This window comes from Solanum tuberosum, unplaced genomic scaffold (genome assembly GCF_000226075.1).
Source record: "Solanum tuberosum cultivar DM 1-3 516 R44 unplaced genomic scaffold, SolTub_3.0 scf00291, whole genome shotgun sequence".
Taxonomy (NCBI): domain Eukaryota; kingdom Viridiplantae; phylum Streptophyta; class Magnoliopsida; order Solanales; family Solanaceae; genus Solanum; species Solanum tuberosum.
Genome location: NW_006239218.1, coordinates 28,194 through 43,282, shown reverse-complemented (window position 1 = coordinate 43,282; position 15,089 = coordinate 28,194). Strand labels below are relative to the sequence as shown.

Below are 15,089 nucleotides of genomic sequence, written 5' to 3'. Positions count from 1 at the left end.
CCCACCCACCCACCACCCCAAAACAAAAGTCTAACCCAACTGAAAAATTAAATCACTGATCTTAACTAAAATGGTCTTTGCTTGTCAGCATACATTTAATTGATTGTTTTTCATTGATCTTTCTATACGAACATACATAATACAAGTTTTTTTCAAATAAGTCAAGACGCAAGCAATGGGAAAGATGAATTTAACATCAGATACTATCATATGCCCCAGATCCTATAAGTAAATATGAGTAGTTATGGATCCGTCAGTGTTTTCCCAATACTCGCTAATTGGAAGTTTGGAGTTGGACAGGTTAAATTTCCAAGGTGCTCAATTACAATAGAGCATTTGGAATTTGGATCTGTCAAAAATGCCCTCAACGTATTAGAAATGGTTCCAATTTTCCTCTCCTTCCACCTACTAGATCAAATTTACCCCTCCTTCCACCTATTGGTTCAAAAATGCCCTTAACCTGTTCCTCAAAAAAATGCCCTTAACCTATTAGAAATAGTTGATATTTGCCCTCCTCCTTCTACCTAAAAAATGTTTATCAACTATTAACTATTACTCCCTCCGTCCCTATTTACTTGTCCATATTTCCTTTTTTGGTTGTCCCTATTTAGTTGTCCATTTTGACAAATCAAGAAAGGACAACAATTTTTTTCCTATTATACCCTTATTTACACTTCTTGAAAATTGTAAAAGTGTATGTTGTTTCCCTCCAATTTATTTCACTTGAATTCAAATAAGTGGTTGTAATTTTGAAGTGAAAAGTTGTCACAAGGGTAAAATTGTAACTTCACTGTGCTAATCATTGTTGCCTTAATCTGTGTGCCATTTCTAAAGTGGACAACTAAAAAGGGACGGAGGGAGTAGATAATATGCCCGTGCTTCGCGCGGTCTTAAATATTTTATTAGAATTTATAAACATAATATATTTATAACATCAAAAATAAGTCTTCCCATTACTTAACAATTTCAGACTTTAAAATCTACTGAGATTTTTGTATAATTTATGTTTAGAGATATTGTATTTACACTCTTTCTTAAGAAACATCTTAACAGAAAAAAATATCTTTTTGTAGGCATACATGCATAATGAAATTCCTCTTTCCATGTGACTAAGATAATATTTTTAAACAACATACATTCGGGTCAATTTACATGTTAGTTCATATATTTTGTATATTTAAAGCAAGTACTTCTATTAGGTAAGACAACATTTAGACAAACAACCAAGAACTTTCCAAAAAAAAAATTATAAATCAAAAGGAAACTAAATAATTGTCAATGTATAGTAAAAAAAATTATTGACATATAATTAGAACTAGAAAATATTTTTGAGTCATTTCTAAAATGTCAAGGGAATCTTTGATCTAATAAGTACAAGGAGGGGCAAATTTGAACCATTTCTAATTGGTTAAGGGCATTTTTTATCCAATAGGTTGAAGGAGACATTTTTTAACCATTTCTAATACGTTAAGGGCATTTTTGAACATTTTCCGCTTATAGAAAAAATAGAAATGGGAGAACTAAATAGCTAAGGATTCATAACGCGAACTGCAACTAGTTTGAGATTCAGGCATAGTTGATTGTTGATCATTGATTGTTGCTTGATTGATTTAGATAATCAATAAGCGCTTCCTACTCTAATAAATAGGATTTGCAAAAAGTCAGAAAATCAAACGTGCAAGCAAATAACATAAATATTGGTTGACCTTTACAATATGAAATATCTTTTTTAACAATTTTGGTGCCTGAGCCAGCTTGTGCACACCTCTACTAATTCCACGGGGTGCCTGCTTCCTCTCACCAGCACAGGTACATGAAATATGTCTAAACCAATAATATTCACAGGTGCCTATGCTACTTTGCAATGGATGTCATTATCAAATACAATAGAGTATATAAATAGGCTGAAAGAAGGCAAAACGGTGTAAGGTCACCTCCAACTTTCTCTGTAACTGATTCCCTCAACAAATACATGATTAAAAACATGATTGCACTTTAGCAAGGGGCGCCATTCTGTGTTTTATTTAAGAGAGTGAAAGTGAAAGGAGTAGGGATTTATGAATAGAACAATAACAAACAAAACATGGTGATATGAAGAAGAAAGAACAAGAATAAATGAAGGGAAAGACTGACAAACTACTTACTCAACTACTCATAAGTTAACTATTTACCGACTTGGGTTTCTTGCTTTTAAGTGGTAAACAAACACACTACATGCACGGTCAAATGTTCAAAATGGGATATACAGCAACCAATGAGCTTACCAAGAAAAGAATCCCCCACTCCGAAAGAACTTTAACATCCGTGATGTTTCTGATCAGCCCAAATTGATTGAGCACAACTCCAGCAAAGAAAAAACCAAGTATCTGAAACCAATAAATAGATTAGCACCATCTGACTACAAGAAAACAGTACTATACAATCTCTGTCTCAAACTTCAGTGACATGAAATTTTGATGCGACTCCAACAGATGACTAGATTACAAATGAATTCATACCATGTTCTCACATATAAACCATTAGATGCATAGTTAAACAATTATTTGCAAATATGGGTGGAAAATTACTTCATGGAATATTGTTTTACGCATCTTAAAAGTATAATCACTTCTAGGAACTTCCATGATTTTGCCTAGGACGCCAAAGAGTCATTCAGAGAAAAGAGACACAGATTGTTTTAATGCAGATGTCTATAAGAGCCTTCAGCTAGACTTGAAATGTTAATTATCAGTGGAAAGCATTAAATACGCTCTCATAGAGAGGTCAAATACATCAAAGACTTCACCTAGATGATGTAAATTTTAACTCAAATGCCAGTGCAAGTACCAAAAATGGCTGGTAGTTAGGACTTAGGACCATAATACAGTACTGTGGTTTCCAGCTAAGTTGTGCGGACTCTTCACTTTTGATGCGGCACTCGTATCGGATTCTCCAAATATACACTACTTTTGGCGAATCCGACGTGCACCCCTTGACATTTTTAAAGAGTCCGAGCAACATAGGTTTCCAATGATTAATATTTTATGTTGAAACGCTAACAACTGAGTTCAGATAAACTCAGTGTAACAAGTATAGTAAAGGTCAAATATCTTCAAAGTTTCTTTCATCAAGTCAAAAAACAGCTTTATTCTTTCTCACTGGAAAACACAAGTTCAGGCAAGTAAATCTTTGGGTTGAACTTGGGTGTAATATCGATATCATGGACATACATGTTCTAATGTTAACTTAGGATAGAATCCAAGATACAATGTGAGCTGATATTGTTCACATTGGCTTTTGACAATACGGATCAAATGAAGGCATATAATTCACTCAGATCAATGTTGTCATGATGTAAGGTAAGTGAACAGGTCTACAAAAACTATCATGTGTTTATTCCTGGATATTTTCATTTTGGAAGGCAATTTTAGAAACTAATATCATGTAAAGGGCTGCTTTTCCTTGTTAGGATACACTGAAAGATATCCACCTTCCCATATAAACTATCTGCATTACAGCAATATTGACTAGAAACTCGATTTGGTCTTAAGATCATGAAGTGTACTCACTAATGCCTCAATGCTGACATAGGTAATCTTAACGCCAGCTAAGGCCTTATTTAACCCGAAAATTCATCAGCAAAATTTACTTCACTAAAATAGTCAACTCTGCTTTTGACTAAAGTATCAAATAACAAAAGGAGAGTAGCACTTGATTTGAAAAGCAGAAATCTTTCATTAAAAAGTACTTATCTGTTGACACATACACGCATAACCAATTATAACATGAAGCAAACAACAAGGAAGGACTTGAATAATGTATTCAACTCACAGGGCTAGCTTTTATGGTCTTGAAGGCAGGAACAATGAGTACAGTCACAGCTAAGAATGTCAAAGTGTCTAACCCAAGGTCATTGATAACATCAACAGCACTTGCAACATCAAGTGATGCATATATCTGAAACCTACACCTCAAAGATTTTTGGTGTTTTAAGATACAAACTCCTCTTCCGCTGTACGAAGATGAAAAAGGTGTACGTTTGCAAACACCATTTGTTCCCGAATTTGGATGGTTTATCTTGTGATATGAAGAAATATGAACGGATTTGTTATAGGCATATGATAGATTAGAATAATGTGGATGCAAACAAGAAGCAGAAAAGGTGGACCAGGTAGACCTCGTTTGAGCTCTTACATTATATCCCTGCAAGGTAAACATATTAATTGTCATTTATTTGAGTGTATATATGATCACTAGACAATCTTAAAGAGATGCAGAGACTATAAAAGAAAAGGAGAAATTCAGATGAAAGCAGCACTAGGAGAAAGGTAAATAAGGTTATAGTGGCATTTATGTATTGCAGAATTCAACCATCTGGCTACAAAATTAGATGTGCAAAATAGTATAGCATTATAGGGTAATAGTAGTATTTGAATTTGAAGATTATGATGAATTTGTAGGAGGAAACCTGAAGAATACAATTCATACCTTGGGAGCAGGATAGCGAAGGATGAAGTCACACATAGTATTTACTATGAAACACAGAAAGCATTGAGCAATGGGAACATCAACAACCCTCCCTCACTGTTAATTTTTTATATTGAGAATATGAATGGTGAGCAAAACCCAAAAGGGAATGAAGAGGGTGATGAGTGGCCACGCTGATTGTTGCTGTTGCTGTTTAGAGAGAGAGAGAAAGACAAAAGAGTTTTAGAAGAAGGATTGAGGAGCTCGGAAGCAATGATTCATGGACCAAAATGGATGTTGAAGATTTTCGCTGACAAACTCCCTTTTTTACGTGGCCTTAATTTATCCCAACCAATTTCTTTTGAAAATGCCCATAATTGACTCTTTGGTGGACTAATACTCATTGTAAACATAATCTTAGCTATAACCAGGGATGTCAAATAGGCGGGTTGAATTGAAATTGGAAAGATCATATATATATATATATATAAAAGAGAACTCTAGGCTCGCCGACGTGGCGCTACCACAAATCAGGATTTCCTTTAATTTATTTATTTCTAAAATTAGCCTTCCTTTTCATGAAAAGTTGTGACTTTTATGAAGAGTGTGACTTTTATAAAGAGTTGCAGCTTTTACGAAGAGTTGCGACTTTTATGAAGAATTGCAACTTTTATGAAGAGTTGCAACTTTTATGAAAAGTTATTACTTTTATGAAGGTTGTGACTTTTCCAAAGAGTTGCGCCCTTTCCGATAAGGCACAATAAACATTTGTTCACACTACATTTTGTTGTCTATAAATAGAGAGATTTCCTCTCATTTTAAAACAACGAAAATTCTGAACTTCTTCTTCTTCTGCACAATTAATTATTCCAGTACTTTGCTCCTGTTGAGTGGCTCACTAACACCATTGTTTTTGTATCAATACACTGCTGAATAAAATCGTTCTATCTTGAGAGGATCTATTCCTTTAAAACTTGGGTACTAGAGGGGAATAATTTCATTAAGGGGACAATGTGAATTCAGTGGGCTCCATTTTTTCCTTTCTATTTCATTCGATTGTTACAGATGCTGATATGGTGTTTTACAGTCATTAATTTATGCTTATGTTATTAATTGTTGTTTTTTAGTACATGTTTTAAACTTTGTTGTTTATGCTTATACTTTTGATCATTATGTTGAAATAAACATATGTTAGAGTTTAATGTAATCATTAGACTATTGGTGTCATGTAGATTAGAATTCTTAAACTTGTGAAATGAATGACTTTGATCTTTATAGAGTTTTCCGTGGCCAAAAGATTCATGGTATGTCCAAGAAGGGACTTTTGAGTGTTCAGAAGTTGTTGTGCTTTCACACTACCTTGGAGTTTTAGTTATTCAATTTTCTATCTTCTCAAGGTATTCAATTGATTAGTGACATAAAAAATAAAAATAAAAGGAATGTAGTGGGATGGTAAGTATTGTACTCAACCTTAATCAAAAGTTTGGGGTTCAAATTTTGGATTGGAGTCAATGAATTACCCCTCAAAGTAGGATGAATCCATATTAATCAAATCTTAAAGAAATAATTATCTCCGTCTAAATATTAGATTAAAAATCGCAAAGAAAATTAAAGCTTTAACCATATTGATCGAAACATAAACAACAAAATATGTCTTTGGGCTATCAAAGTAGTGTCATCGATTGCGAATGATTTTGAATAAGGGACTTGCCAAGACATCATTTAATCCAAATTATTTGAGCGACATACATTATTTCATTGAACTCCAAGAGATGTGTTTTTATATTTTAATTAACTTATCAAGTACACAACTAATTACATAAGATGTATAACATTTAGATTCTATATGTAGAGACCTTGAATAGAAGAAGAACTCTCACAATTGATGAATAAAATGTTTGTACCACTTTTCGAAGATACAAATATAGACAGTGAAACAATTACATATATTCTCTAAAGAATTTGGTGATGAAGAATTAGAGTAAAATGAAGAATTAATAACAAAATGCATAAACAATTAGAATAAAATCTTTTTGGTTTTAAGATTAAAAAAATATTTTATTTCATCTTTGGATAAAATATTCTTGACAATTTATCGTAGGGCTTTACCCACTCGAAAACACTTATATTATCAAATGTTCAGAAGCAGATTATTGACGTAGTTCACCACCGCGCAATTTACCTAGTATTAAAATGAATTGAAATAGAAATTGGGTTGAGTCATGGCCCTCCTAAGTTTACTTTGGTTCAAATGAGCTTAAAAATGGGTTGGACTCAAATGGGCTTAAAACGAATTGGGTCAAGACCCGCTCAACTCGACTCACTTTAATCTCAATAATTTTAATATATTGTTATTTAAGTTTTTTATAACCACAATTTGAATTTCAACTCAAGAAATTTTTAAAAAAGAAGTTATAAATGGATAGATAAATCTTAAAAGATATAAAATAGATAGTAATATAGGAACACATATTACATCAATGAAAATAAAGAGTCTTAAAATGGGTTGATACTGGAGATTAAATTGGGTTCAATTGAAGATTTTCTTAAAATGGGTTAAAGCTTGAATGGGTTGAGATTGAACCCAATTCAAATTGAGCCCAACCCTTAAAATTATGGGCAGGTTACCTATAGTTGAGCTCATTTTTTACACCCCTACGTATAACTATTTAGGAATTTAAACCTAGTACAATAAAACTTCACTAAATTAATATAGGTGGGACCATAAAATGTTATTATTTTGTGGAGGTATTATTTAATCGATAAGTTAATATTTATTAATTTAAAGAGTTTTTTGAGATTTAGTGAAGGTTATTTTTTATTACATCAAAATCATCGGTATCTTACTAATTTATGTATCATATTTATTGAATTTAAATAAAAAATAAATGCATCATACATAGAGTATGTGTATGGGTCATATAGTATTTTTTTTAAAAAGATGATACAATACTTTTGGAACTAGTTATGCATAAGGAAGCACCTATCACATCTAGATCTCTTCACAATTTTATGGTGCAGTTCGAAAATACAACACCGGAACTTTTGGATGCAATAAGAAAAGTTAGAGATGAGCTTCAACTAGATTTAAATTTTAACAAAAAAAATAAAAATACAATAGAATTATATTTCACTAAAATGTCTTAGATATATTTGTAAATTTAAAGAATTATTAATTTATAATATTAATGGGATCATATATTTATATATGTGTCTTCTGAAAATATCTTATCGTATTATTTTATTGAAATGAGTAATTTTTTCCGTTAGCCCAAGTCGGGACCGAAGGAAAATATTATCTTAGAGAGATTATTAATTTACATTGATTTCTCAATCTATAAATAGGCTTGTTCTTTCACCATTGTAAAGATACACAAAAAGACATGAAGACATTTGAATAAGATGATCTCTACATTCTACCCTCCATATATCTTGTCTATATTGTTTGTGGTATATTGCTTATATTTAACAACATATTATCAGCATGAGACTCTAGCCAATTGAGATTGAGATTGAGTTTTTCTTTAGCTCATGTTTTGGTTGATCTCGTTATGAGAATCAATAAGGAAAAATGATAACTACAAAAATCAAGTTATTATAGGCATAAAATCAGGTATGTATTTTCAAGAACCTTTTTTTGATTTAGAATACAATAGTATTAGGTCACTAACATTGACCAGGAACCAAAGACATATACTATTACTGATTGAATATGACATGCTCTACAAAATTCCTTAAATGGAAGAAGGTATACAGTTTTAGTAGCATAAGTTTGAATATTATTTTGATTATTTTGAAAGTAGGTCTCCCCTACTATACTTTTTATTTTTTGACTTAAAAGTCATTTCAGTTTGACTTTTTATTTTTTTACTAAAAAGCTACCTTTTAAAGCCAATTCAAATGGGCTCTAAGTATCTTGGGGTCATGAGTGGGTCTGCAAGGGGCTTTACAGTATCATGTGACCTGGATCCCCACAACCAAAACAAGACCTTAGTACGGATGATTGTTGTGATGGTCCAGATGTGCTAGCATGGCCACCTCGGCAAGTACTGTAGGACCCTCAAGGTGTCTGTCCACCCTCGACTGCGGGCATAGATGCATGAACAGGCCCACGATGCTAGAAAGAGTCACCACCTTTGTGCGAACTGCTACCTCTAGATGAGGCACCAGTGACGAATAGGCCCTCTTGGGGTCTCCAAACTTCTCTCTCACTATCAATTCCGCCTCTTTGGCAGTACTCATATTGTATTGAAAGGAATCCCTCTCTCGAGCTTCTAAACATATAAGAACTAATGTAAATAGTCAACCCTTTCACGAACTTGCGGACCTTTTCTGCCTTATCTAGAACAATGGTCATAACATGCCTAGCCAAGTGATAGAAACGGGCTTCATACTCTGTCACCGACAAGCTACCATGTCTTAAGTCCTCAAATCCCAAATGACTCTCCTCTGTCACGCTCCAAGGGATGAAGAGGTCCTAAAAAGAACTATTTAACATATCCCAAGTAACTGGAGGAGACCCAACTACCCTAGACCCACATACATCCTCCACCACTCTATGGCAGGCCCTCAGAGCTGGACTGAAACATAACGAACACCATATGTATCAACCATACCCACCGCCTATAGCAACTCGTGGCATATAGTCAGAAACTCGTGAGCGTCCTCACTCTTCCTACCCTAAAATTAGGGTGGTTTTATTTTCTGAAACCACTTATATCTACACTGTTCCTCCTCTGCCAGGTCTACCTCGAGAGAAATTTGTACACCCACAGTCGGTGAGGGACCCACTAGTGGCTGAATAACCAAAGCTTGATACTGTTCTAGGATCTGAGACCCTCTCTTATCTGAGATCCTTTTAGTGTGCCTACTGCCCCACCACACTGAGAGAAGCTCTACAACACACTCACCATCCTCAACAATGTATCCTGAAACAAGGGAGTTGCTACTTGCTCGGGAGGAACCTGGTCCTCTCCAATCTCAAATTGTGGCCTGGGGAGACCTCTAGCACAATCTCTAATTGGTGCCACTTCACGGGCACAACCTCTAGTTGGTGCCACTCCACAGGCACGAGCTCTATCTTGGACCCTACCTCTAGCTGGGATCTCAGCAACTGCATGGAGATCATTTTCCCCTCTACCACAAAAAAAATTAGCTCTAGTCATCGTCATCTTCCAATAAAACATGTGGAAACGTAGTATTAGAGAAGGTAACCATACATGATAAGAAAGAATGAATAAAAAAAAGTTTCCTAACAATCTTCAAAGGTATCACATGTGTACAACCCAAATCTAAGTAAAGTCTCAGGGATCGGTATGCATGTGAACATGCCTATTTGCATCAATTCTGGAACACTATGATGAGATATCTTATTATTGATGTCGAGGTCTGTTCTAGCGAGTGTTATTGATGTCAGGGACTATTTTAGCAAGTGTATTGATACTAAGATCTGTTTCAGAAAATGTTAATAATATCGAGGTCTATTCTGGTATGTGGTATTGATGTCGAGGTCTATTTCAACAAATGTTATCAGAGCCCAGGTTCATAAGTCTTATGTGTGTATAAGTCAAGTTTAAGTAGAGTTCCAAGGATCAGACAGAGACATATGTCATGTCCCGCTACTTTACCAATCAAATTTTGCATTCGGATAGGAGCAGAAGAATCTAGAGTTGTGGAGAGGCTTATGGAGAACTCTAGAACCCCTTAGATATTTCAAGAAGGCTTTGGAATATCCTAGAATATGTAGAGAATTCTAGAGAGGGACTAAAGTGTAAATACGTTAGGGACTTGTAAAGTAATTATTATTTGCACTTTAGCCCCTAGGTTGTAGTATAAATAGAGGGGGCATTCATTTGTAAGGCATCAAGAAAGTTGTAAGCAATCTTCCACAAAGCAATACAAGTCTTCTTCCTAAAACTCTCTAAGTCTTTCTTGCATTCTCTTAGCGATCTTAGTTCAAAGGGCTTACATGAGCTTACAAGATCTTGAAAGATTAGTGAGTAATTTGTCAAGTGCCGCATGGAGCTTTAGTGAGATTCTAAGTCCGTGACAACGTGGTATCAGAGCAAATGTTTGATACTAAGAGAATGGCTAACGAAGGAGACTTTAATGCTGCTAGCACCACCAACGTCAGGCTGGATGGTGGAAAGGAGAACCGCAAGGGAAAGAAGCACCTTAAGAGTAGCAAGGAAATGCTACTCGACCCTACACCAAGCGAGGCGCTAACATCTCACCCACATTGACGATGACCGTGGTGAGGAACCCATTGATGTCACACTCGGAGAGGAGTGGATTGCAAGGGTTAAAATGGCGAGGCAGGTCATGGAAGGCAGACTCTTGAACGAGGTCGATGGAAAGTTCAAGACTCTGGAGGACTTCACCCTTGAGGAGAATAACCACATCCGCAAGGAGTTGAAGGGCTGCCAGTGTGCCGAGTTTCAGATGAAGAATGTTATCACTTCCTTGGAGAGTCAGCTCATGGAGGCGTTGAGCACGATTGAGACCATGAAGGCCAAGACGAAAGCACTCAAGGAAGGCGTGGAAGTTGGATGATCATCGTCGTTTGACCGAGATAAGGAGGCCAAGGTCGAGGCTACCAAACCACCTATGTTCAAAGGGGTCTGTGACGCACAAGAGGTGGAGAATTTCCTTTGGCATTTGGAGAATTACTTCAAGTGCAATGGGGGTGAAGAGTGATGAGAGTAAGATCAACACTGTTATGTTGTATCTTTCTGAGATGTCCATGTTGTGGTGGAGGCGTAAAGAGTCGGAAATGGGGAAGAGACTTTGCACCATCAACACTTGGGAGCAATTCTGAGCGGAGTTCAAAAAGGCTTTCTTCCCTAACAACGTTTTCTATGAGGCAAAGCGCATGTTTAGGGAGCTGAAGCAGACATGCAAAATACGCACATATGTGAAGGAGTTCACAACCCTCACGCTTCAGATTCCCAACCTCACGGATGAAGATATGATGTTCCACTTCATGAATGGGCTGCGAAATTGGGCCAGGACGGAGTTGGAATGCCGACATGTCAGGACTATTGATGAATCCATCACGCAAGCCGAAGCTTTGATAGAGTTCAGGCATGAAAAGCCTGATAGACCCAGATGAGAGGAGGTGAGAGGTAGTCATGGCCATGGTAGGGGAAATCGTGGCAAATTCGAGGAGCAGCAACCACATCCAAAAAATCATCACACTTATAGGTCCGATGGCAAGAAGTCTGGACGTCATGGCGACACGGAGAGGAAGACAGAAACCACCAAAAAAATTGGTTGCTACATATGTGGTGGGCCGCATGGCTATGCAAGGTGCCCTGAACTGAAGAGCCTTGGTGCTATCCTACGAGAGCGGAAGGAGAAGGATGCACAAGAGCAAGGACAAGGCATAGAAACGACACAGTTGGGCTTGATAAGACTATATGGGGCTATCATGAAGCAACCAGGGAAGCCAAGAGAATACGGCGCGCAGTATGTCGACATCACGATTAATGGAAGACTCGTTCGTGCTATGGTCGACACGGGTGCAGAGGCCAATATCATGACCAAGACGGCAGCGACAAGGTTGGGGCTGAGTTACAGTCCAAGTAACGCCCAACTCAAGATGGTCAATGTACCATCGACTCCCATGTGTGGAGTCACGCATGGAGTAAGCATCATGTTAGGTGAGTGGCAAGGTAAAACCAACTTCACTATCGTTCTTTTAGATCTCTTTGACATAATTCTTGGGAAAGAGTTCTTTCAGCAGTGCCACGCGGTGATCGATCCTTACCTCCAACAACTCTTGGTCATGGAGCAAGGAGGATCATGCATGGTGCCCTTGGTTAAGGTACCAACGGCAAAAGGACGAGTTCGACTAATGACCATACAGATAGTAAAGGGCCTTAAGAAGGGAGAGCCGACGTTCATAGCCACCATTGCAAGTTCGGGAGAAGACAATGGTGCTAAGGAGCCTTTACCACCGATGTAGAATATGTCCTTGAAGAAGACAAGGACATGATGTCGGATGAGCTACTGAACACTCTACCTCCTAGGCGCGAGGTAGATCACAAGACTGAATTGGAAGTGGGAACCAAGCCACCCGCACATGCACCCTACCGCATGGCTCCACCCAAGTTAGAAGAGCTAAGGAAACAATTGAAAAAGCTTCTCGAGGCTGATCACATTCGCCCGTCCAAAACACCTTATGGAGCGTCAGTTCTATTTCAGAAGAATAAGGACAGATCATTGCGCTTATGCATCGACTACCGGGCGCTCAATAAGGTAACAATTAAGAACATGTATCATATCCTGCTCATTGCAGATTTGTTTGATAGACTTGGACAGGCCAAGTACTTCACCAAGGTGGATCTCTGAAAGGGATACTACCAGGTGCGTATTGCGGAGGGGGATGAGTGAAAGACAACGTGTGTGACAAGATACGGAGCTTATGAGTGGTTGGTGATGCCTTTCGGCTTAACCAACGTACCTGCCACCTTTTGCACGTTGATGAACAAGATTTTCCATCCCTACTTGGACCAGTTCGTGGTAGTGTACTTAGATGACATAGTCATCTATAGTAACACTTTGGAGGAGCACGTGGAGCACTTAAAGAAGGTTTTCCAAGTCTTACGGGAGAACCAACTATATATCAAGCGGGAGAAGTGTGAGTTCGCCCAGCATGAGGTGCCCTTACTAGGCCATATCATCAGCCAAGGCGAACTACAGATGGACAAGGCTAAGATCCTGGAGATTAAAGAGTGGGAGGCGCCCACAAAGGTGATCGAGCTAAGATCCTTCTTAGACTTGCGAACTACTATCGCAGGTTCATAAATGGCTACTCCGCTAAAGCCGCTCCGCTGACCAAATTATTGAAGTAGAATAAGCCGTAGGTGTGGAGTGAGGAGTGCCAAAAAGCGTTCGAGAGTCTCAAAACCGTAGTGACCGAAGAGTCGGTCTTGACGCTGCCCGACTTTTCAAAGACCTTTAAAGTACATACAGATGCCTTAGATTTTGTCATTAGGGAATCTTAATGCAAGATAGACACCCAATAGCGTTTGAGAGCCACAAGTTGAACGAGACCGAACAACGCTACACGGTGCAGGAGAAAGAAATGACGGACATCATACATTGCCTATGCACGTGAAGACACTACTTACTAGGTTCCAAGTTCATGGTCAAGACTGATAATGTGGCCACTAGCTACTTCCAGTCACAAAAGAAGATCACCCCGAAGCAAGCTAGGTGGCAAAACTTTCCCGAGTTCGACTACGTCTTGGAGTACAAGCTGGGAAGGGGCAATGTTGTGGCGGATACACTAAGTGGGAAGGTTGAACTTGCTGTCATCACTACCGCACATTGTGACATTCAGGATGCTATCAAGGATGGCATGCAACACGATCTGAAATCTATGAAGCTTATGGAGTTGGCCGCCCAAGGCAAGACAAGGCGTTTTTGGGTGGAAGATGGTCTTTTGCTCACATCCGGACGGAGGGTTTATGTACCCAACTTTGGGTCGATCAAGTGGCGAATCATTAAGAAGAGCCACGATACACCATGGGCTGTGCATTCGGGGCAGCGACGAATGAGGGCCTTGATCGAGGCAATTTAGTACTTACCACGCATGCAGGAAGACATCGAGTGCTATGTGTAGACTTGTCTTGTGTGACAAAAAGACAAGGTGGATCAAAGGCAACCGGGAGGACTACTGGAGCCACTACCCGTAGTAGAATGCCCATGGGAAAGTGTAACCATGGACTTCATCACTTCCTTACCTAAGTTCGATGGGTATGGAAAAGTCATGGTTGTGGTGGATAGATTTTCGAAGTATGCTACATTCATGCCCGCCACAACAGTTGCACCGCCAAGGAGGCTGCTCATTTTTTTCAAGAATGTGGTGAAGTATTGGGGGCTGCCAAGACATATCATCAATGATAGTGACCCTTGCTTCACCGGGAACTTCTGGAGGGAGCTATTTGAAATACTTGGCACGGAACTTCACTTCTCCCCAAGTTTCCACCTGCAGACCAACGGCCAAACTGAGCGTGTTAATGCCCTGTTGGAGTGCTATCTTAGGCACTATGTTAGTGTGCATCAGAAGGACTGAATCCTTGACATGTCGAAATTCTCTTACAATTTGCAAAGGAGTGAGTCCATCGGGCGCACCCCATTCGAGTTGGCGACTGGTCAACAACTCCAAACTCCATATTCTTTACCTGCCGCCTTCCAGGGGAAGAATTTGGGAGCCTACCATCTTGCCAAGGGATGGGAGGAACAACTCGACACTACCAAGTCCTACTTGGACAATGTAGCAAAGAAGATGATGAAATTGCCGACCGCAATAAGCGTCCCACAGACTACAAAGAAGGTGACATGGTGTTGGTGAAATTCAACCCAAGACAGTTTAAAGCACTAAGGGGCGTCCATCAAAACTTAGTGCGAAAGTATGAGGGTTCATTTAAGATCATTTCCAAGGTGGCAAGGTCTCATACAGGGTGAAGCTGCCTCCACACTTCAAAATTCATTAGGTCTTTCACGCAAGCGTCCTCAAGCCATACCATGAGGACAAAGACGATCTTAGACGGAACCAATCACGACGGGCACGTATAACTGTCACTGCCTCACATGACCGAGAGATTAAGGTTATCATAGACTATCAAGCCAAACGG

General features: G+C 38.4%; 1 protein-coding gene across 1 annotated transcript in view; it reads right to left on the bottom strand.

The window, feature by feature from the left end:
• The window catches only part of LOC102588948 (K(+) efflux antiporter 3, chloroplastic), a 46,591-nt gene extending 41,837 nt beyond the window's left edge, over nt 1-4,754 (bottom strand). The window contains exons 1-3 of the mRNA XM_006359304.2: nt 4,468-4,754; nt 3,811-4,182; nt 2,265-2,366 (exon numbers count right to left, since the gene is read on the bottom strand). Coding sequence (XP_006359366.1) covers nt 2,265-2,366; nt 3,811-4,182; nt 4,468-4,503 — 510 coding nt within the window. The 5' untranslated portion in view covers nt 4,504-4,754. The remainder of the gene's footprint in view (nt 1-2,264; nt 2,367-3,810; nt 4,183-4,467) is intronic.
• Between the last annotated feature and the right edge of the window lie 10,335 nt (nt 4,755-15,089).